The sequence below is a fragment of the Eptatretus burgeri genome, unplaced genomic scaffold (genome assembly GCF_056783735.1).
Source record: "Eptatretus burgeri isolate ZD-2024b unplaced genomic scaffold, Ebu_testis_v1 Ebu_testis_scaffold_506, whole genome shotgun sequence".
In the NCBI taxonomy this organism is placed as follows: domain Eukaryota; kingdom Metazoa; phylum Chordata; class Myxini; order Myxiniformes; family Myxinidae; genus Eptatretus; species Eptatretus burgeri.
The window spans coordinates 14,492-39,611 of NW_028222455.1; the positions used below are offsets into that span (position 1 = coordinate 14,492).

At 44.0% G+C, this 25,120-nt stretch overlaps 1 protein-coding gene across 1 annotated transcript; it reads right to left on the bottom strand.

Moving 5' to 3' along the window:
• Nucleotides 1-1,048: 1,048 nt before the first annotated feature.
• On the bottom strand, nucleotides 1,049-25,105 carry LOC147007168 (uncharacterized). The gene is made up of 4 exons (XM_085867525.1): nucleotides 24,960-25,105; nucleotides 18,311-18,574; nucleotides 3,298-3,669; nucleotides 1,049-2,918 (listed from the first exon to the last, which is right to left on the bottom strand). Exons 1-4 carry the CDS (start codon nucleotides 25,024-25,026, stop codon nucleotides 2,284-2,286), a joined length of 1,338 nt encoding a protein of 445 aa, XP_085723651.1. The 5' UTR covers nucleotides 25,027-25,105; the 3' UTR covers nucleotides 1,049-2,283.
• Nucleotides 25,106-25,120: the final 15 nt, after the last annotated feature.

The window sequence follows — 25,120 nt, forward strand, 5'->3', positions numbered from 1 at the left end:
TCGATGACTTGTCCGTCCCCTCCCAAGGTTTATTCCCTGGTGGAGAGATTACTTTATTCTTCATCCTTCTCCTCTCCTCCACACCTTTCCCCCTCTCCTCTCTCCCTCCTCCACCAACCACACCCATCCAATTCCACTCCTCCACACCTTTCCCCCTCTCCTCTCTCCCTCCTCCACCAACCACACCCATCCAATTCCACTCCTCCAAACCTTTCGCCATCACTCACACCTTCCCGCCACCCCCACCCTCCAATTTAAAGGTAGATGTGAAAACCTCTTGGAGGTGTTTGTTTAATCCCTGAATGGTAATGACCGATTAAATTCCCCATATCCCTTCCAAAATGGGGAAACCTACGTTATATATTCGGGGTTTGTCTCGTATATCGAGGGTCTTGACTTGACACCCTAAAACGTTGTCCATTAAGCGAAGTAAACTAAAGTGAAGTGTTAAGTTTTCCTCGCTCGTTCCCAGAACAACACAACTTCCTCATGGTTCAAATGCCATTTTGGATGAGATTCCACACCAGGACAAAACTACCAGCGGAGAAGCAGTTTTGTTAAGAGTTTAACCGGACAGACGTGTACATAAAAAAACGGACAGACATGTACATAAATAACCGGACAGACATGTACATAAATAACCGGACAGACGTGTACACAAATAACTGGACAGACGTGTATATAAATAACCGGACAGACGTGTACATAAATAACTTGACAGACGTGTACATAAGTAACCGGACAGACATGTACATAAATAACCGGACAGACGTGTACATAAATAACCGGACAGACATGTACATAAATAACCGGACAGACATGTACATAAATAACCGGACAGACGTGTACATAAATAACCGGACAGACGTGTACATAAATAACCGGACAGACGTGTACATAAACAACCGGACAGACGTGTATAAAACTAGTATATCTTGGTTGGATAAGTGTCCACCCCACTTATAATAGCAATTGTAAATTTGTTCAGGTGGAACCAATCACCTTCAAAATCACACACCAAGACTTTTTCCCGCTCTTTTAACCAGTGTAAGAATAAAAGGATTCCTTTATTTCTATCGTGGTTTATTTACATCGGGTTTCTGTTGTATTGACATGAACGAATAAAAATCTCGATGTGACATCACATCATGGTGTTCGCTCACAAAATGGAGTAATAATACACAGAAGAGGTCACACAGTGGCGTGATGACACAATGGGGCGATGATACAATGGGGCGATGATACAATTGGGTGATGATACAATGGGGTGATCACAATGGGGTGATGACACAAAGGGGCGATTATACAATTGGGTGATGATACAATGGGGTGATCACAATGGCGTGATGACACAATGGGGCGATGATACAATTGGGTGATGATACAATGGGGTGATCACAATGGGGTGATGACACAAAGGGGCGATGACACAATGGGGTGATGATACAATGGGGTGATGACACAATGGGGCGATGATACAATGGCGTGATGATACAATGGTGTGATCACACAATGGGGTGATGACAAATGGTTGATACAATGGCATGATGATACAATGGGGTGATAACATAATGGGGTGATGACACAACGGCATGAGAGCACTACAACTGTGTGCAAGCTTTAAATCCTGTAAATAACAATAACAACAACAAGAAAGCTTGTGAACCCTGCAGGTAATGGAGTTTCTCAACAATAACAAGAACAACAACAAAGCTTGTGAACCCTGCAGGTAATGGAGTTTCTCAACAAGAACAAGAACAACAACAAAGCTTGTGAACCCTGCAGGTAATGGAGTTTCTCAACAAGAACAAGAACAACAACAAAGCTTGTGAACCCTGCAGGTAATGGAGTTTCTCAACAATAACAAGAACAACAACAAAGCTTGTGAACCCTGCAGGTAATGGAGTTTCTCAACAATAACAAGAACAACAACAAAGCTTGTGAACCCTGCAGGTAATGGAGTTTCTCAACAAGAACAAGAACAACAACAAAGCTTGTGAACCCTGCAGGTAATGGAGTTTCTCAACAATAACAAGAACAACAACAAAGCTTGTGAACCCTGCAGGTAATGGAGTTTCTCAACAATAACAAGAACAACAACAAAGCTTGTGAACCCTGCAGGTAATGGAGTTTCTCAACAATAACAAGAACAACAACAAAGCTTGTGAACCCTGCAGGTAAAGGAGTTTCTCAACAATAACAAGAACAACAACAAAGCTTGTGAACCCAACAGGTAATGGAGTTTCTGGACAAGAACAACAATAGCAACAACAACAAAGCTTGTCAACCCTTCAGGTAATGGAGTTTCTGGAGAAGCATTTGCCGTCGTGAAAGCAATCTGGTCTTCTCGTTGTTCAGACAATCCCTCTCCTCTTTCAACAGCTCGATGTACTCCGTGGCTCCCTTTAAAACGACGATGTTGTTAACAGGTCCTGCGTTCACCAATCCGGGCACCAATGCACGCAGCCGGCTCAAACGGTGAGCGAGAAAAAAACGATAGCGTCGTTCGAGACCATTGTTCATCTTTCTCTTCCTCTGAACGGCGAGTGAGTGGATGATGGACGGCAGTGAAGCGACAGGAACATCTTCGGACTGGAAGCAGTCAGCGTGGACCGCAACCCTAATGCTCCTGCGGTTGGAGGCAGATTTATTTTGCGGAGGTGGTGGCTGTGCTCCATCACCCTGTTGTTGTGCTGGAGGCTGCTGTGGACCGGTTGCGGCAGGACTCTCAAGTCCACCATGCACGTCACAATTGGCTGCTGCGTTTGTTTCGCAAGTAGTCGGAACGTTTTCCGAAGACAACACAGCAATTTCAACTTCTTCTTCCTCTTCGTTCTTCTCGTCCACATCCTCTTTATCCTCTTCTTCCTCGTCGTTTTTTTCTTTTGCATTCTCCTCTTCATCTTCTTCCCCGTCCTCTGCAAAACAAAGTGCTTCAGCAATCACGGTCCGTTGTATCAGAATGTTTTTTTGACCCTCAACGTTCACGTTCACGATTGAAAGGTGTGCCGTACTTCGAAAACAATTGAGATTTAACAATAGTGAACACCTTTCCAATAGTGGTGGCAATTTGTACAAAAGTGCTGAAATCACAGACAAGTTGGTGAGTCTTTCATCAACTCTGAGACAAACATTAGGACATCATATTTAACTGACTCAGGACAACTTGTCCGATTGAAGAGGGTACAGGGGTGCACGAGGGGCCTTCAAGAGCTCACGGAGCATCTCCGGGCCTGGATCAGAGTCGTGTTTCTCCATGTCGTGGAGCTCACTTCCACGACATGCTTTCCAACTCACCTGAGGTGCTTGGCACTTCCATTTGGTAAGATAGTGAAGCTCCGGCCTCGACATCAGTCCGCACTTTTGTCGGTGACTTGCTCTGGTCCAGAGACATTGGCGAATATGGCAGGAGGACAACTCTCAGGGTGTTGTCCATCCGTCGTGCGGACGCGCCGTCCTGCATGTCGGGGACGCTGTCCGCTGGAAAATCGACGGCGCTTGTCGAAAGCAGAGGCCAGAGATGGTGATCAAGCGTCTCCTCGAGAACATCCCAATGGGTCGTCGTTTGGAACATATTGCTGCCGTCCTCATGAAAGGCGTCCATACAACCCGGGCCCCGTTCATACGCCATGCTTGTGTGTAACCTGGTCTCACGTGCTGGGAGCGTTTCTAGAATAGAGAGATGGAGGTTAGGAATGGGATGGAGGAGCCTGAAATATATCAATTCGCTTTTTCCTTCCTCAAACTTACAAACCCGCTCAACATCTTCCGTGCCGCAGTCGCTCAAAACAAGCAAACAAAACGTGAAGAATCAGAAAGTAGAGAAATGTCGGTGTAAACCTCCCACGACTCGCACCAACAAGGTTCTTCAAACTCATCGTTAAGGTTGAACCAACACAGGTGTGCCTCCGAAGGGTCCACACCTGCTCTGGCTTTAAACCTCCGGATTGAGGTGTTACGCACGTGGAGGTTCTATCGGCAGTTGCCTCTTGCACGACATCAAAAAATATTTACATAATATTTGGTCCATGGACCCTCCTCCCGTATCTCCAGCAGCACTTTCCTCCGTGCCTTCAACAATTATTATTTCCACCCCTCCCATGATGTCTGTCTCCGTTTGTCCAGTTTGGGAATCATGAGAAGAAAAAGTTTCGGTGAGAAAGGAAATGGTTTCCAATGATTTTCATATTTTTGGGTATATTAATCAAATTATCGGTGATAAAAGTCACGTGCGTTTACTACAGTAAATTAACAGCCTTTATAAATGCACATGAAAGAAACTGGTTTTGTAAACAACAAGAACAATGTTATTTGATGGGATTACTCTAAAAAAATGAAATAAATAAATAAAAGTAGTCAATACTTTGTTTCGTCCGCCATTTGCCTTGTCGAATGCCGTCACTCTTTGAGCCATGCTTCCTGTATACGACCGAAGCATTCCTTCGGGAATATTGTGCCGAACATCCTGGAGTACATTACACAGTCCTGTAAAGTGAGTTGGGTTCCTCTTGGTCTTCTCTGTAAGGACTAGTCTCATGATACACTCGTTGATCGGTGGGATTATCATTGGAGTCGGCTTGTTGGACACGGCTACAGCAACTCCTTGGGCATGGTAACCAGCTTGTTGGACACGGCCACAGCAACTCCTTGGGCATGGTAACCAGCTTGTTGGACACGGCGACAGCAACTCCTTGGGCATAGTAACCAGCTTGTTGGACACGGCTACAGCAACTCCTTGGGCATGGTAACCAGCTTGTTAGACACGGCGACAGCAACTCCTTGGGCATGGTAACCAGCTTGATGGACACGGGTTCAGCAACTCCTTTGGCATGGTAACCAGCTTGTTAGACACAGGTACAGCAACTAATTTGGCATGGTAACCAGCTTGTTGGACACGGCTACAGCAACTCCTTGGGCGTGGTAACCAGCTTGTTGGACACGGCTACAGCAACTCCTTGGGCATGGTAACCAGCTTGTTGGACACGGCTACAGCAACTCCTTGGGCATGGTAACCATCAGAGTGACCAGACCAGTAGAAGGTGTAACCACCTGCCTTGATCTCACCGCTGTCTGGTCTCCGAACCTCAGAGAGTGCTGCAATACCGATGTCCAAATGCTGGAGCTCAGATGATAACAGAGACAGGTGATCATCCTCTCTTTTTTTAATTTATTTATATTTTTGTAAGTTTTGCAGGATGAAGTGTTTTCCGGTGGCCAGAGTGCAAATCCTGCCACCAACCTCCTCATAAACAGTAACCCACCTGCAGGAGGACGTCCGCAGACACGGCCGGGTACTCGATATGGATGGCAGTTGGCTCACGAGGAGGTCCTCCGACCTTTGACAGGTCTTGTTCTTCATCCTGCTGGGTGTCCATATCATACACCCTCCTCACCTGGAAACCCGGTGGGGGAGACGGTTTCGTCGCTGACAACCCGACCGTGGAACAGGTTAGTACAGGTGTACACGGTACCTGCTGCCAGTCACAGATCTGATGTGACCTGACCTGACGGTTTGGCAATAATAAAATCACAAAAAAATATCCCATTTGATTATAATGGGGTGAAACTGTTTTCATGGAGACTGTTTTCTCTTTGTCAAGGTTGGCATTTTCTGCTCCACACGGGACTTTGTCCTGTCCCACGAACCAAGATGAACAGAACCTGAAAAAATAAAAAAATAAAAAATTTATTTTCTTCTTGTTTTGTTTGTTTACCCACAAAGCAATGGGGGGGGGGTCTGAGATCATTTGATAATATGACCTTTCACATCTTAACAAATGGCTTGAGGGACCATCGAGGTGATTAAATAAATAAATAATTCCCCGAAAACCCTCGCCGGCAATCACTGATGAACCTCCGAACGTTTGACGAAGATCCGATCAGCCATCTCTGGCAAAGATGGCGACACACACACACACACACACACACACACACACACACACACACACACACACACACACACACACACACACACACACACACACACACACACACAAACACCACTCTCTTTAGGTGTGGATATACACGGACACAGCAAACGCACTTTGCCTTCCCTGATCAGTTATGATACCTTTATTTAAAAAAAACAACCAAACTTCACCTTGGAACCGTCCGACCAGGTAAACAGACACTCACCTTGATAAATCCTTCAACCAAACAACGATCAATCTTATCAATCCCCATCGTTTAGTGAACTGGATTATCATGTGAACTTAACTGCGATCCACATCTGAATTACCATTCACGTTTTCCTCGTTTCTTAACGAAAATTATTCTGTTTTTGGCGGGAAAATTATTCCGTTTATACACCGCCCAACACGTTAAACGCCGTCAGCAAGCAAACGGCGTTCGATGAGAAAACCAAAATCAAGAAAATGATCAAAGGAAAAGCAAATAAAGAATGGATTTCATTAAACCATCAAACGATCGAAGTTAAAGATAAAAAAAAAACATATATCGGTATTTTTTATATTATTAAACCAAAGATGATTATTCATTCACTCTGTGACGTCGATGTCGAGTGACGTGGATTTCACTGGTTCGACGGCAGGCTCCGCCCACCCGTCTCCAAGGACGATCACGTGACCGCAAGGTGCCTGAGCGTGCTCCAGGTTTCCCGCCCCGCCCACCATCGCAGGCTCCGCCCACCCGTCTCCAAGGACGATCACGTGACCACAGGCTCCGCCCACCGCTGATTCGCCAGATCTTTCTGGCTAATTCTGAGGTTTATCTTTCAATCCAGTGTTCATGGTTCGAACAACATGGTGGAGACGAATCTTTGTATTGCACTCACAGATGTGCTGTATGAGAGAAAATACATGATTACCGTCTGTCTCCGTCTCAAACATGTGATCACTAAGCGAGTCAAATGCACTCGATCCTACGTCTGCCAACACTGATGCAGAGATTGCAGATTTCAGGAAACTATCACGAGGAATCTTTTTTTTTTTTTTTTTTTGTATACCTTGGTCGAGGCTCGTATGAGAGCTAACACACAACTCACAGCAAGGAGGCATGAGACAAGAGGGGCGGGAGTGGAAGGGACAAAACAGTGGGGAACAGACACATTAGGTGAACTGTGGAAGGGAGAGGGATGGGGATGGGACGGGGAACATGGCGAAGAGAAGATGGACATTACAGGGACTTTCAGGAAGGAAAGCAGGAGAAATGAAGGAAGTGGGCTTGGGTGGATTATCGGGGGTAGAAAAGATCGAGGATTTGGATGGGGGAAGATAAGAGGTGGTGGTGAACAGCTGTTTTGAAAGCCTGGAGGGAAGAATGGGAAAGAATAGAGTGGGAGAGAGGGAGAGACCGGGGGGGGGAGAGAGGAAGGGCGAGACTAGGGGGGAGAGAGGGGGGCGAGTGTGGGGGGGATGAGTGTTTGGTGGGGCGAGAGAGGGCTGTACATATTGGCACTCACCTACGGGCACGCACCTACTGGCCCGCCCCTACGGCCCCGCCCCTACGGGCCCGTACTAGTCTCAAAAAAGGGCTCATGGTGCTGAGACCGAGAACCATCTCAATACAGGGCTCATGGTGCCAAAACCGAGATCCATCTCAATACAGGGTTCATGGTGCCAAGAGCGAGATCCATCTCAATGCAGGGCTCATGGTGCCAAGACCGAGATCCATCTCAATGCAGGGCTCATGGTGCCAAGACCGAGATCCATCTCAATGCAGGGCTCATGGTGCCAAGACTGAGATCCACCTCAATGCAGGGCTCATGGTGCCAAGACCGAGACACATCTCAATGCAGGGCTCATGGCGCCAAGACCGAGATCCATATTAATACAGGGCTCATGGAGCTGAGACCGAGACACATCTCAATGCAGGGCTCATGTTGTCAAGACCGAGATCCATCTCAATGCAGGGCTCATGGTGCCAAGATTGAGATCCATCTCAATGCAGGGCTCATGGTGCCAAGACCGAGACACATCTCAATGCAGGGCTCATGGAGCTGAGACTCCATCTTCAAGATGTTATCTCACCCTGAGCACCCCCATGAGGTTTCATTTGTCTGTTTTTTGTTGTTGAATGTTTGGGGGGGGGTAAGTAGGGGAAGGGGGGAAGGGTTAAGGCCACGGTGAGGATAAGGGGTAAAATGCTATCCACTTGGTTCTTGAGGACGGTGTTCTTAACCGCACTGGAGAACCAAAAAGGGAGCGGACCATTCCCGAGCCTTCATGCAAAAATGGGGGAAAAGGTTCAATCACCGAAGGGTGGGAGCACGTATACAGTTTTGACAAAAAGGTCGTGACTGTTCGCAACTCGACTGAGCACCTGAACTGCACGCTTTATATTCCGTAAATGCGGACGTCGTTGGAGACACCTCCCTGGGTGTCCCACCGTTTGTGTTTCTTTCTCTCTCTCGACTCTCGTCTTCCCTCCGTTCAGCGTCCCATCGAGCTCACGTGAGTTTCCCTCATCGCGGACTTCCTTGAGTAATCCTCCGAAAGTAAACATTCGAAGAACTTTCCTTTAATCACCTTCAAACAGCCTCAAAAGACGTTAAAATCACAACTCAAATTAGCAAGTTTAACACCTCGAAGGTATTCTAACCTCGTTCCTTCCTCTCGATCAAACAACCTCTGTTTACAAATGTTATTCGGTCGTTTTAAACGACGACAAAGTTCAAAGTTAAGCATTCAAACGTTTATAAGTGACACTAGTAATCGATTTCGACTCATTAAAAAACACAATGAGCTAAGGGGCGTGGCTTAGCGGTTTCTAGGTAACCCACGCGTCGTGGACCACAAGCGGACCCGCAGGAGGGACACAGAGCGTTCCCGGGTTTTCAATCTGGAAGTTACTATCCGTGACGGTTTTCGTCATCGCATCTTTGTTCAAACGTGGAAAATAAAATTGTGTTCATTGTAACTGTTGAAAATATTTGAATCATGTCCATTGTTATTGGTTATCAGGGGGTGCCGCTGAATTGGGGGGTTATCAGGGGGCTGAATGAGCTCCTGTGTCCCATTTCATTGTGTATCCTTTTTTGTGTAAAACAAAGCACGTTTTGTACGGTGGTGTGTGTGTGTGTGTGTGTGTGTGTGTGTGTGTGTGTGTGTGTGTGTGTGTGTGTGTGTGTGTGTGTGTGTGTGTGTGTGTAACTGAAAATGTGGTGATATTAGGGTGGTGGAGTTGCCTTTCAGCTGACGAGTCCGGGTTCGATTCCCAAACCCGACGATAAACTGTCTGATTGGTGTTTCACAGGATCAGCATGACCACAATTAATGTATCGGGATGTTTTTATCTTTGTAAATTCTCGATGTAAATGTGTACCGTGTAGCGCCCCCTATTGGTGGGAGAAGGTATTACAAGTCTTCACCATTTACAGTGCAGTGTTCCTGTCCCCACGTTTTCCAGTGCTGGGAGATGTTTGTGATCATCAACAGGAGATGTGTTTTTTGCTTCATGCACGTAACCCTGGTTATTGCTTCTTTTTTTTTGCCAATGCAGAGTTGTCTGTTGTCCATACACCGCCCAAATAAAGTGATGTGTCAAAGAACGTGTTGCACGCTTGGAAAAAGATCGCCCGTCGGACGGGTACTCTGCTGTGTAGATAATTCACTAAATCCGGGGTGTGTTCAATTCCTAATGAGTTTGCTGTCGCTTGCCAAGCGACACGTTCCAATTATCAACCATTTCGATCGAGTGCTTGCTTGAGTGCTTAAGCGTCTTGGCGAACGCTCTCTAAACTGATTGGTGATGGCACACACCTCCGGATATAAAATAGTTGGAAAGTTCGTCTTTCTTCTGCCCCTTGCTGTATTCGGCAATACAGACGGGTCCACGTTGCCTAGGAACCTGTATCTATCTATAATTCCAGCAATCTCTGTGTGTCTGTATGTTTGTCTGCGACCGCCGTTTCTCGACAACCACTGGTCCGATCGAGTTAAAACTTGCCAGGAATATTGCCGGGGATCTGAGGATGTGCCTTGTCAAAGTTTGATATTAATCGGACAAGCGGCTCCCAAGTTACGGCCATTTATCTGTCAACCAATGACAGGACACGGTGCTATGACATCACGAATGACGTCACAATGCTGATTTTTTTTTTAAATATGATGTCACAATTGACGCTGGGACCTGAGTATGTGCCTTTTCAAAGTTTGATATCGTTCCTCTTCATCCGTTTCAGCTGCTTCCCAAGTGTTTCCCAAGTTATGGCCATTTATGATACGGTTGATCCGATATAATTGAAACAATGCCCCAATCCAGTTTTTGTTTTTTTTGCACATACGGCCACGCACGTACGGAGCCGCACTAGTATTTTCAATACAAATCTTGATTTTTTTATTAATAACTACTTATTTTACCCAAAGTGCAGTGCGTGTTTGACAGCATTTCTCATTTATTTTTAAAACGCATCGAAACGTCGTGATCAAACCAAAAATGGAACGATATTTTCTCACCGTTGTCAGGGAAACCCTCCTTTTCTCGACGAGATTTTCAAATCTCGTGAAGTGTATGCGTAAATAAGCCGTTTTTCATTTACATAAATACATTTGAAAAGATGAAGCACACCTCCCACACAGAATCCAGTCCATGCAAGTGCTGAAAAGTGTGGGGGCCAGAACACACTCCTGACAATCTCCACTGACAACTGGAAATAAGTCAGAGATGGTACCATCACATCTCACAGCACTTTCAGTACCAGAGTGGAGTTCAGATCGGTCAGTTTCGGTTGCCCCCCCACAAAGACCAAGAATCCTCCAGAGGATATCCCGATTCACTGAATCAAATGCTTAACAGAGATCAACAATGGATGCAAGCAGCCCCTGCCAAAACTCTCATCTGTGTTCGGTGGGGACCCGTCGAGCAAGGATACGGTCAATCGTTGACCTCTTTGGTGTTAAGCCTGACTGCTCTGGACGCTGGTGCTCAAGCAGATGGTGACGAACCCTATAAAGAATTATCCGAGCAAAGACCTTTCCCGGCACTGAGAGCAGCGTCACTCCTCAGTCGTTGCAGTCTTGGCGACCACCCTTCCCTTTCCAGAGAGGGACAACAAGGACCCTCTTCCAGTAAGTTGGTATGATGCCTGTGTTACAGACAGAGAACAGAACTACATACAACGACACGAGTACAGCTTTTCAACCAGCCTTGAAAAGTTCAGCATGGATGCCACAGATTCCAGGAGCTTTTCCCCATTTCAACCGGTTCACCGCAGCCCGTGTTTGCACAAACGAAGGTTGACCACAGTTAAATGGAGGGTCAGCAACAGTGATGGGAACACCCCTGACGTCCAACTCGACGGCTGGTGGATCAGCCTGGTCCAACCGATCAAAGTAACCGTCCCAGAGGGCCTTCACTTCGGACTCCTCTGTCAAGAGCCTACCACCCTCTGCTCTAACTGCAGTACACCGAGGGATGGGCTCAGATAGAAGGCATGCGCGAATTCCCCTGTAAGAAGGACGAGAATCACTTGACCACAGCTGATGCTCTACCCCCTCACAGATTCCTCGCAGTTACGACAAGTAGACAAAGGTACAGGTGAGATTTAATAAATAATAAACAAGGATACAGGTGAGATTTAATAAATAATAAACAAGGGTACAGGTGAGATATAATAAATAATTAAGGGTACAGGTGAGATATAATAATAATTAAGTATACAGGTGAGATTTAATCATAATTAAGGGTACAGGTGAGATATAATCATAATTAAGTGTGCAGGTGAGATATAATAATAATTAAGTGAACAGGTGAGATATTTATCTATAATTCCAGCAATCTCTGTGTGTGTCTGTCTGTTTGTTTGTCTGCGACCGCCGTTTCTCGACGACCGCCGGTCCGATCTGATTGAAACTTGCCAGGAATATTACCGGGGCCCCGCAGATGTGCCTTTTCGAAGTTTGATGTCAATCAGACGAGCGGCTTCCAAGATATCTTTATTAAAATCAGTGGAAGAAATATACACCATGTCTGATATTATTTGGGTATTTCATGTCTCCGACGATGCCTTTATCTCCCGGCATGCATCATTCCCCATGACAAAAACCGGAAACAAAAAAAAAAACCAGAAGCAAAAAAATAACGGAAGAAAAAGGGTCATAGCCAACGACACGGATTCACAATTGCCAGGGTATTGTGTTGTTTTTGTTGTTTCCTATTCTCTCATGTGCACAAGTTAAGTAATATTCACAAGATAGAAATAAAACACAATCGTGTTTATACACCGCACAGCGTTAAAAAACAACCGGAAGCAAAAGGGTCATAGCCAACGACACGGATTCCAAATAGCCAGGGGGTATTGTGTTGTTGTTGTTGTTTCCTATTCTCTCATGTGCACGTGTTAAGTATGAAGCTCACTGCGTTCGCTATTAAGTACGTGTGTCGTCAGGACCCCGTCCTTTTGTCTTGTAGGAGAGTCGAATATGTGCGTTGTGATGGTTGTTTTTTTATAGTTAAAAGTGAATTAATTTATTATGATTATTAATCTTAATTAGGATTGCGTAAGTTTCGGAAAAGGAAAGGTTGAAGTAAAATCGTGGAGGTGTACGGTGAACTTGGAACGGTAAACGCAGAGTGAAGCTGATAGGTCGATGAAAAGTACCAGGAAGAGAGGAGATGGAGACACGTGGTTTCAGGTGTATGGTTAGGAAGGATACAAGGGAAATTATTATTTTTTTGATGGATATTTGAAGATTAGGTGAAATTAGGGAATGGGAGATAGTAGGAAGAAATCGTGAAGGAAATGGTGAGAGTGGGTCAGCTCAACTCGAAGAAAGATGGTGTGCCGGCAGAAGGAGGAAGAAGAAGAAGAAGGATCGATACTCGTGGGTATGGGGGAAGATAGGGTTGTTGTTTTTTTTGTTAATTTTTTGAATTTAAGACAAGAAAGGCAGTGTGTTGTTGAGAGGGATAGATGGCGGTTGTTGGGAAAAGTGGGGAAAATAGGAATTGATGGTAATAGGGAGAGAATACAAATAAAACGATCGTACACCGAGAGGGGTAGGACGGGTCGGCCCCAAGGGGCCCGATAAGACAAGGTCGACGAAAACTCACAAAATAGGATAATTTTTAAAACAAAACTGAACTAGGAACACACAGCGAGCATGTAGGTGAGAAAATAAACAGTTAAAACGGGACAAATAACGACGGGAAACTTAACTTTGAGAAAGTCGGCAGAGACCCCTGAGAGAAGCTGCCGTCGCTCCAAACCAAGAACCGGAAGTCAAACTATTGAATTCAATTTGAGAACTATTCACCAGAAAATAATTGAAAGAAATTTAATTGTGAAATTATGACAAAGACAGAAGACTCTGTGTGAAAACCTCGAGAGAATAAACCGCTGGACAGAATAACTTGAAAACAGGATGTCGTCGCTAAATAATTAATTAATCAAACTCATGGATGTTGAACAACTTGTCCGGGAGTTAAAAAAAACCACACTCCCATGCGGGTGTTTCGAGTGGATTGTAGATCACTGCAGATTTTAGTCGATGTAGATTGTAGTAGATCACCGAGAACGACGATCGCGACACTAAAATTTAAATATCGTGCTCCGTTGCAAGCGGGCCCCCGGTCCATCAGGATGGAAAGGAATAAGGGGGTTAGGGTTGGGGTTGGAAAATAATAATTTCCTTGTATCGTTCCGAACTATACACCTCCTGAAACCACGTATCTCTCCACCCTCTAATTGGTACTTTTCATTGATCCATCAGCTTCAGTCTGCGTTTACCGTTCCAGATTCACCATACACTTCCACAATTTTACTTCAACCTTACCTTTTCCGAAACTTACGCAATCCTCATGGAGAATAATGAGATAACAGGGAGTTGGGTGGACAAGGGGTCAACAAGCTGGATGCAAGCTCAAACACAGCAAGAAGGGGAAAGGAAAACTGGAAATGGCATAAGAAAAGGATGTTGAGGAATAAGGGGGGAAAGCACATTCATCTGGAAAGGAAGGGGTCGTCTTGTGGAGGGCTTTTATTTTGGAGAGGGCTTGGGGAGGAAAGGAAGGCTTGGAGAGGGGAGAAAAGAACATGAATATGGATGGGGGGTGTTGGAGAACAGTCATCTTGAAGACGGAAGAGTCAGATTGAAGTCTGAGGAAGTTGGTTCCACAGGCTGCAGAAAGGAGAAGCAAATGAGTGGAGGTGAGCAAGGAACCTGGATTTTGGAAGTTTCAACAGAAGTTTGTCACTGGAAGACCAAGAAAGCCCTTTGGAGCAAAATTCGAGGGTGGGAGTGCAGAGCAAGGCAGAGGGGTGCCAGGGCCAGAAATGAACCTGGAGAAAAGAGAGAGAGAGAGACCACCGGTGTGAGAGTAAGAGAACCACAGACTCAGCTTCATCGCTGGCAATTCCAATGATTGTGACGGACTTGGTTTCATTGGCATCAAGAAATGCAAGGTGAGACTCTGCTGCCAAAATTTAATGACTCACTTGTACTTCTCACATTGTGACGTCATTGTTTGTGTAATATCATTCATAAAATTACATTTAAAACGTATGACAGAGAAGTACATTAGATGCGGAACATCTCACCGTGCTGGGAAAGAAAATCGAAGAACAAACCATCAAATCAAGCTCAGAAGAAGAAATACCAAACAATTACCGAAAATTGGGAATCCCATGGAAAATCCTGAACACTATAACAACCACAACTTGTTCACATGCCCAGCAAAGGGGTGCAGTGATTCCCTTTTTGGGATTGATCCTTTTACATGTCGTACCCTTGGGACAGGGGGATCGTGAGGTAAGGGCAGACATTTTGATATTTTTTTGCCCGAGGTGCCTTAGATTGTTCGCAAAATCGCGAAGACCCACATTATAATCATTCCCGATTTGAATGCAGTGAAATTCCCCAATTTCCACGCAAAACCTTTTTATGAAGTCAACAAGACAATAAAACATCAAATATAAATCTCCATCTGATTTTGGATGAACAATTATGCTGTGAAGAGATGAAGTGATGACGTCATTGTGACAAAGGCGATCCCTCGAGGCATTTCCCTTCGATGTTTTGTTGTTCCTTTGTCAGGATTTCAATCCCATCCAGATCCTTGTTCTGCTATTTTCTCTTCTCATAAATTGCTTTGGATAATTGTTGTCGTTTTCATATTGTCACAGAATCATTCCTGTTCTTCTTCATCATTCCCGTTGCTGCGATTATCACTGGAGCAATGTCGGTGCTCTTCAGCTTCCAGATTCTCTTAACTTTCTTTTTTTCAGATCCTGGTATCACATTTGTTTCGTGCTTGCAAGAGCTCTCTGAGACTGGGATATTTATGTTTTTGCACATGTGTCGGTGGATTGCTCTCGATACCTTGTTGTACCTTTGTGTGTACAGGTGTTCTGAGATGAGGTTTTTAGATCCCGAGAGAAGGTGATGGTGTTTTCTATTTCTACCTTACAGAAGCTGCACCTGTTCTTATTGACTCCATCCTGCCATCTTCTTCGAGTGTCCTTGGTGTTGGGTATTTACAGCTCCGAGAGAAAATCTACACCCCCTTTCAAAATTTTCATCTTTTGATGCCTTCTCGCCTGGAATTAAATGACATTAAATCAGCTCCCTCCCCCCCTTTATTTACACATCGTAACCCAGAACTTCCAAATGAAAAACAAATTATTCAAATTTCAGAAAATTAATTAAAAATACAAAACTAGAATATCTTGGTTGGATATGTGTCTACCCCACTGAGTTTATACTTGGTGGAAGACCTTTGTTTGCAATTACAGGTGTGAGTCTGTTGGTCGAGGTCTCTTCCAACTTTACACACCTTGATTGGGAAATATTTGCCCATTTTTCTGCACAAAACTGTTCAAGCTCAGTCAAGCTGCGTGGGGAGTGTTAATGGACAGCAATCCTTCAAGTCAAGCCACAGATTTTCGATTGGATTTACGTCGGGGCTCTGACTGGGCCACTCAAGGATACTTATCTTTTTGTTCCTCACCCACTCCAGTGTAGCTTTGGCTTTGTGCTTCGGGTCGTTGTCATTCTGAAAGGTGAACATCCGTCCCAAATTCAGCTTTCTTGCAGAGGACAGCAGATTTTTCTCCAGGATTTTTCTGTATTTTGCTCCATCCATTTTCCCTTCAATCCTAACAAGTGCCCCAGTCCCTGCTGATGACAAACATCTGAATAACATGATGATGCCACCACCATGCTTCACAGTAGGGATGGTGTTCTTTGGTTGATGTGCTTTGTTGGGTACGCGCCAAATGTAGCGTTTTGCATTTCGGCTAAAAATTTCCAATCTTGGTTTCGTCAGACAACAAAACTTTTTCCACATGGCTTCGGAATCTCTGGAATAGTTTTTTACACACCTCAAACGGGACTCAAGGTGGGCTTTTATGAGTAATATCTTCCTTCTTGCCACACTCCAGTACAAGCCAGACTTATTGAGTTCTTGGGATATTGTTGTCACATGTAAACATTTACCAGTCTTTGCCAAAAAGACATGTAGCTCTTTCAAAGCCTCTTGATGGTCTCTCTGATCAGTCTCCTCATTGCTTCGTCATCCAGTTTGGAGGGACGGTCTTCATCGAGACGGTCTTGGTGGTTCCTTCGCCTTCCATTTCCTAATGACTGTCTTGACTGTGTTCCAAGGGATATTCAAGGTATTTGAAATATTTTTACACCCATCCCCTGATCTGCGCATTAACACAACTTTATCCCAGACGTCTTCTGAAAGCTCCTCGGTTCTCATGGTTGAGTCTTTGCTGTGAAATTCACTACCCAGCAGAGGAAACCAACAGGATCGGCTGATTTTATTCTGAAATCATCAGAATCACAATTTAAACAGGTGGAGGCCAATTAATCTGGAATGTGATTGTGAAGGTGATTGGTTCCACCTGAGCTCGTTTACCATTGTTGTTTTTAGGGGGGGCGGACACTTCTCAAACCAAGATATTCTAGTTTTGTGTTTTTAATTAATTTTCTGAAATTTGTGTAATTTATTTTTCACTTGGAAGTTGTGGGTTACGATGTGTAAATAAAGGTCTAAAAAGTCTGATTTAATTTCAGGTTATAAGGCATCAAAAGGTGAAAATTTTGAAAGGGGGTGTAGACTTTCTGCAGACTGTTCTCTGACTCGTTCTCCATCCCAGTTAACATGACGTCTTCCAATCCACTGCAAAGTGCCTTCTTTGTCTCTCCCCAACTCTTTCCAGATATTTTTACAATCTTCCAACTCTTTTGTCCTTCTCCCAGTTGACGTTATATATTTGTTGACGTGTCTTTTTGTATTTTTCATTTCTCTTCTTTGCAATGGATGGCGCTGGATTTGCTGCTATTTCCATCCCATGTGTGGCATCTTCCACTCGCACCTGTTCCTGGAAATTATTTGCTTTTATGTATTGTTTGATGTCTCGATACAGATGATGGATGATTAAACACTTTGTTACACACAGAACATTTGAACGGTTTCTGTCCGGTGTGTATTCTTTGATGTGCCGACAGAGTTGATGAACGAACAAAGGCCTTGTGACACACAGAACAGTTGTAGGGTTTCTTCCCGGTGTGCATTCTTTGATGTCGATGGAAGTTCGATGAATGATTAAACGCTTTGTTGCAAGCAGAACAATTGAAGGGTTTCTCTCCGGTGTGCATTCTTTGATGTGTCGATGCAGTTGATGAACGAGTAAAGGTCTTGTTACACACAGAACAGTTGTAGGGTTTCTCTCCGGTGTGCATTCTTTGATGTCGATGGAAGTTCGATGAATGATTAAACGCTTTGTTACACACAGAACACTTGTAGGGTTTCTCGCCTGTGTGTATTCTTTGATGTGTATGCAAGTGTGATGACTGATAAAATGCTTTATTACACACAGAACAAGTGAAGGCTTTCTTTCTGGTATGTATTCTTTGATGTGTTGACACAGTTGATAAATGAGTGAAGGCTTTGTTACACACAGAACAATTGAAGGGTTTCTCTCCGGTGTGTATTCTTTGATGTGTATACAAGTGTGATGACTGATTAAACGATTTGTTGCACACAGAGCACTTGTAAGGTTTCTCTTCAGTGTGTATTCTTTGATGTGTATACAAGTGTGATGACTGATTAAACGATTTGTTGCACACAGAGCACTTGTAAGGTTTCTCTTCAGTGTGTATTCTTTGATGTGTATACAAGTGTGATGACTGATTAAACGCTTTGTTGCAAACAAAACACTTGTGGAGTTTCTCCCCCGAATGTATTTTTTGATGATGATATAAACTTGATGAAGAACAAAAGGCCTTCCTGCATTGTGAACACTTGTAGGATTTCTCACCGGTGTGCAACGTTTGATGTATCAACAGATATGAAGAAGAAGCAAATCCCTTATTACACACACTGCACCTGAGTGACGTCTCACCTGTGCATATTTTTACACCTCCTTTTAAACACGATGAGGAAGCGAAGTCTTTGTTGGTAACAGAAAACTTGTTTGTCTTCTCACTTCTTTGTTTCTCCTGTTGCAAGACATCGATCCACCTGTCGCAGTTGTTGTTGTTTGTCGACATAACTCGAAACTTGTCACCATCTTGACACAAAGTCTCTGTCGGGTGATGATCGAAATAAACTTCTCCATCCACCGACGAGGAACAGTTGACACGTGAAGACGTTTCAAATTTTTTCTCTGCAAAGAGACAATTGAGCAAAAACATCAATAAATCACTTTTACAACTTGAATAGCACTCGTGGGGCACATAGTCTTACCTTGCACATTCATTCTGAACAATATTACCATTGTTAACTGAACATTTTGTGTGAATTATTATACAGAGAACAAGAAAAAGAACAACCAGAGATTGCAGACCCTCGCCAGACTTTTGTGTGGTGTTTGTGTACTGGTGTGTTTTGTAATTAAATATGAGATATAATTAGAACTGCTGGAAGTGATGACCGGGTACCAAGATGTCCCGCTTTGATGCAACCCTGTTTTGATTGGACACCTGACCCTGACCAGTGACGTTTTTCGTTATTATTCAACTGGATTTAGAACGGGATTCAAATTAATTCAATTCAAATCAAATGGAAGAACAAATAGGTACAGTCCTGTATCAGAAGGAACCCAAACAAGTGAAAAGCAAAGATGAAGTCATTAGCAGGAACCTGGATAAGATTCACATTTCAGCTGCTGCTCCTCTACCCTCAAACCCATTCAGGAACAGCCAAGTAGCCATATATTTAAATATATATATATATATATATATATATATATATATATATATATATATATATATATATATATATCCCAGATTTAAAATAAATTAAATAAATCTGGCTGCCAGACATTGCATCCGATCAAGATGAAATTTTATGCACCATCTACTCAAAACATTTACTCACCGTCACAACGAGATCATAATTGTGAAGTTTCAGGTCAATTGATGAAGTGATTCCAGAGACAACATTATTTAATATTTTTCTTCATTCCAATATGGCAGCCAAACCATGTGACCTATCAATTATTCCTTCACAAACCTGGTCACTGACGGCTTGGGGAACATTTGTGTGAAGTTTCCCATCGACCTGTCCAGCCGTTCTGGAGATGTTTTTTTATAGGTTTTCGGGTAAATCATATATGGCTGCCAAACCATGTCATATGTGTGAACCTTTTGTTCCTCACGGATAGGCGGTCATACGTGTAAAATTTCTCCTCAATCCGTTCAGCCACTTCAGAGAAGATTTTTGAAGGTGAAAAAATACGAACAATATGGCTGTCGAATCATGTGACTGATGACGTCATCATTTTTTTTCCTTCTGTGACACATTTTATCCCGAGATGGCCTTCAAATTTTTTTGATGTTGCATTATACATACTAGTGCATGCCCGTAGGTGCGTGCCCGTAGGGGCGTGGCTGTACGCGCAAACAAAAAAAAAATAGAAAACTTTCAAACCGCGTGCCAGAAACGACAACCACACAGGCCGTTCCTTCGCTCTCGCGTTGTCGCGACAACCACACTTCCACACACAGAGTTAATTAAAATCCAAATTAAAATAAAGTTTCCCTCCCTGTCTTTGCTTGCCATGACATTCGCTGCCATGTAACCGGCACAGCCCGTGACGTCATCGTCGGCCGGCCGCGCACCGGCCGACGCAGCCACGCCTACGCAGCAACGTGTCATGTCATTGGTTGGTAAATAAATGGCCATAACTTGGGAAGCACTTGTCCGATTAATATCAAAGCTTGAAAAGGCACATCCTCAGGTCCCCAGCAATATTGCTGGCAAGTTTCAACTCGATCGGACCAGTGGTTGTCGAGAAACAGCGGTCACAGACACACACACACACACACACACAGATTGCTGGAATTATAGATAGATGCAGTTATGACGTCATAACGAAGGCACCTATGACATCAGTTTTAAAATCACACTTATTTCCCATTCCGAATACTGTACTTGCCATGCGCCAAGTTTCAATTATTTCCTTGGTATGGTTTCAGAGAAAGAGAGGTCCAAAGTTTTCCCAACATGGCAACCACACCACGTGCCCTATGACGTCATAATCATCACGAAAACATTCTTCACGAGCAGTCGCACCTGCAGTGAAAATTTCCTCTCAATTCTACAAGCGATTGCGGAGAAAAAAACCCATAAAAACACAACGTACTCGCACAGTGTCGGCACCAAGAGCAAAATACAGATCCCTGCCACCTCCAGTCGAACGTTGGGCCTGGTCAGCTGGTTCGTGAAAGACTTACACTTGGATGCACAAGGAACTTTGATGCAGAAGGAGGTCGTTCGGCCCATAAAGCCTGTCATACAGCAACACCACACGAACAAGAACAGAACTCGGTGGAGCGCGTACCTCCGCCATGCTGAACAGTTTACGTTTTGTATCCCACTGATGGGTCGGATCGGAATATAGACCTGAACCAAAATCGAATCGGCTTGTTCTTGTCACCTGCAGAACTCATCCACCGATTTTTGTCATAACTCGTCCACAACCTTTTGAGATATCATGCTCACAGACAAACGGACAGGGGTGGAAACGTAACCTCTGTCCACCTTCACGAGAGCGTTCACAGAATACGACATCCCATGCAGTGTTCGAATATATGTTTATTAAAATTTTAATAAATTAATGATTTTAAAGATCGTTTTTAAAAATCCAGAAGTTTACTGACGTCGCCACATAATATTGGCAGAATCTCCTTTACCCTGACACTGTCCCTCTCACCTGCCACGCCTTCTCGTGCTCTATATCGATATACAGCTCGGTTCTTGGAAGTATTTTGAAGGAGAGATTTGTGTTCTGAAGTGTTCAAGTGGAAATTCAATTTAAATAAAAACTTAAACAGGTTTAAAGTCAAATAAATAAATTAATTCCGGGTTTTCCCGCGCTTTTTCCCAGTCTCTTACATCACCCCATTGAACACATGACATGAATTATTATTCATTCCTGTTGTTACAGACATATTAATTGTGTTATTTCACCAGATCGGGTTTCGGACCAGTATAACATGTTTAATTGTGCTGTGGGTGAAAGTTATTTGTACTGGGGTGAAAGAATTGTTTTGTACTTTGGTTGAAGAAACGTTTTACCTGTTAAAAGTCTGGACGGATCACAATAACACCAAGCAAGGCTGAAATGGCCAGAGCAGTGACCACAACACGAGATAAGAGACACCGACGATGCTGCCCAATCGGACTCAGCAATGGCAACAAAACGAGATAAGAGACACTGACAGCAGCTGCATTGGTCTTGGCAACGATGAACAACTCTTAATGTAAGAGGCACCGACAGTGAGGAAGATATAAAATACCGACGGTTTGGATCAGGAGACAGGAGAGAGGAATAATGTAAGAGACGGAACGGAGGAGACAAAGGGGAGAAAGGCTTTCCCCTGAGCTGCTCAATTTAATGTGCTGCAAGAAAGGCACATTCTCTGAATTTCACGTGACAAAATAAATTTTAAAACTGACTTAAACAGTAAAGGAGGAATCGGGAGTCCACTGTATGCCGAGCCTGGGATGCTTTCGCGACCCCATTCGCTGAGTACAAAGAACCAACTTCACCCCGCTGTGTATTGGTCGCTCCAATTTCCTGGTCGGTATACTCGCCAAATCTACTTCCCTGCTGTTGTCTTGGAGATGACTTCAAAGCAGGCATCTCCTGGCTGGCCTTATTGCGAAGGCAGCCTGCCTGTTCCTCCACTCTCTCCTCACCTGCTTCCAGTCACGCATTGTCCTTCATGGCTCGGAGAACCCCAATTCAACCTATCTCTGAGACAGCGAGACCTGTGAACTGGAATTCTTCTCCATTCTAGGGTGTTAGAAAGCTTTCAAATTAATTAAAAGTGAAAATCTGAAATGTCTTGCGTCTGTAAGTATTGAGCCCCTTTGCGATGACACTCCAAATTGAGCTCAGGTGCATCCAATTTCCTTCAATCATCCTTGAGATGTCTCCACAACTTGATTGCAGTCCACCTGTGGCCAATTCAATTGAGTGGACATTATATAGAAAGAAACACACCTTTCTATTTTAAGTACAAAGTTGACGGTGCATGTCAGAGCAGAAACTCCACCATGAAGTCCAAGGAACTGTCCGTAGAACTCCGAGATAGAATTGTGAGGAGGCACAGATCTGGTGAAGGGTATAAAACAGTTTATAGAGTGTTGAAAGTTCCCAAGAGCACAATGAGCTCTATCATTAGGAAATGGAAATAACATGGAACTACTCACAGTCTTTCTTCCTCGAGCTGGCCATCCAACTAAACTGAGCAACCCGGCAAGAAGGACCTTGGTCAGGGAGGTGACCAACAACCCAATGACTACTCTGACAGAATGACAGAGTTCTTTGGCTGAGATGGGAGAACTTGCTAGAAAGACAACAGTCTCTGCAGCACTTCACAAATCGAGGCTTTATGGGAGAATGTCGAGACAGAAGCCACTCCTGAGAAAAAGGCAAATGACAGCACGTCTGGAGTTTATAAAAAGGAAATCTGAGAGCATGAGGGAAATATTCTGTGGTCTGATGAGATGAAAATGGAACTCTTTGGCCTGAATGCAAAGCGCTGCATTTGGCAGAAACTGAGCACAGCTCGTCATCCATCCAACACCATCCCCACTGTGAAGCATGGTGGTGGCAGCATCATGCTATGGGGATGCTTTTCAGTGGCAGGAACTGAGGGACTTGCGAGGATGGAGGGAACAATGAATGAAGCCAAATACAGGAAAATCCTTGAGGAGAACCTGCTTCAGAGTGTAAAAGACCTGAGACTGCGGTGAAGATTAAATATTACTCTTCACCGACGCTCCCCATCCACCTTGACAGAGCTTGAACAAATCTGCAAGGAAGAATGGGAGAAAATCCCCAAATCCGGATGTGCAAAGCTGATACAGACATACCCAGGAAGACTTGAAACTGTAATCGCTGCCAAAGGCGCTTCGACGAAGTATTGACTCAGGGGGTTGAACACGCATTGACGAAAGACATTTCAGATTTTCCTTTTTCATTAATTTGTAAAAATTTCTCAAAGTTTCTGAGAAAAATATGTTTTGCCTTTGTCATTGGGGGGTATTTTGTGTTGATCAGTGAGAAAACATTTAAATTTAATCCATTTTGAAGTCAGGCTGGAACAGAAGGAAATGTGACTGGAGGGGGAGCACTCGGTAGAGTGCAAAACCTCCGCCGCCAATAGTGCTGGGTCACTTAAGTGAACCTGATGTCCTATTCATTGTCGGTCAAAATGGATCAGACTCTCCTGAACCACGATTGAATAAACTAAACCAGATCGACGCGCATGTAGAAATGCCAAAAAAAAAAAATCGAAATTTTTTTCAAAAAAAAAGTTGCAAAATTTCCAAGTTTTTTTTTCTCTAACATTTTTTTTGGGTTTGAAATCACTTAAAACATGTGGAAATGCAAAATCAAAAATTCAAATATTTTTTCAAATAAAATCGAAATTTTTTTGAAAAAAAGTTGCAAAATTTTCTATTTGTTTTTTCTCCAACAAATTTATTTATTTTTGGTTGGAAATCACTTAAAACATGAAGAAATGCAAAAACAAAAATTCAAATATTTTTTCAAATAAAATCGAAATTTTTTTGAAAAAAAGTTGCAAAATTTTCTATTTTTTTTTCTCTAACAAATTTATTTATTTTTGGTTGGAAATCACTTAAAACATGAAGAAATGCAAAAACAAAAATTCAAATATTTTTTCGAAACGACCGCCATAGCGGCCATATTGGACTTTGGACCAAGTCCAAAATCTAATGGCATGATCATTGGACCACACCTCATCCCCCCACCAAGTTTCGTCTAAATCCGTCCAGGAGTTTTTTTCCGTAATACTGTTCACAAACAAACAAACAAACAGACAGGGATGAAAACAGTCATTTAATCCATTTTGAAGTCAGGCTGCAACACAACAAAATGTGAAGAAGTCAGGGGGTGTGAATACTTGATGAAGGTATTGTAGGTTTCACCCATAAAACACCACAAAGGGCACATTGGTGTCTGTATTTTCTTTCTCCCGTGGTCCCACTTCACTCCTGACATTCAGTGGCTCTGTCTCCCCCTCTCCGACTCACTTTTGTATGAATCTATCTCCCGTGGCTCTGTCTCACGGAGTCTTTTAGTTACCCGCTCCCTTCTAATCCCCCAGAGCAATCCTTTCTGTTTCACCCCTCACCTGATCACTACCTTTTCACGCTGCCCACACGTCGTACTCCACAATTTGTCGCAGGTTCCCAAGACACGCGTCAAATTTCCCACCAAGTTGAGTCCCCATCCTGCCCTTCACGTCAGCCATAATCTGTGTCAGCATGGCCAAGATTCCGGGCTGTACCGGGGATGCCAACCTGGTGTCCTGCGGAGTGTGCTGCATTGGGGGACACCGTGCTGACGGTCGGGGGTCAAAAAGGCCACCGAGCAGCGGTTTCGGTCGTGAATGTTCGGAAGGAAACATCATCAGGTTTTCACTTCCTGTTCCATGATAAATACCGGACAAACTATAAACTCTCGTCCTGGTGCTTCACAGGGCGGGGGTCGGTTCAATCAATGAGCGTACCTTCACCCGCAGGTACAGGTGAGTCACTCGTCTCATCAGCCAGAAGTTCCTCGGGCAGGTGGAACATCCCACCGTCGACCTCGAAATGACGAGGCCATTGTGTGCCGGTGCAGGGGTCCCACGAAGAGAGTAAACGTTCATCTGAGTTGGTGTGAAGGAGA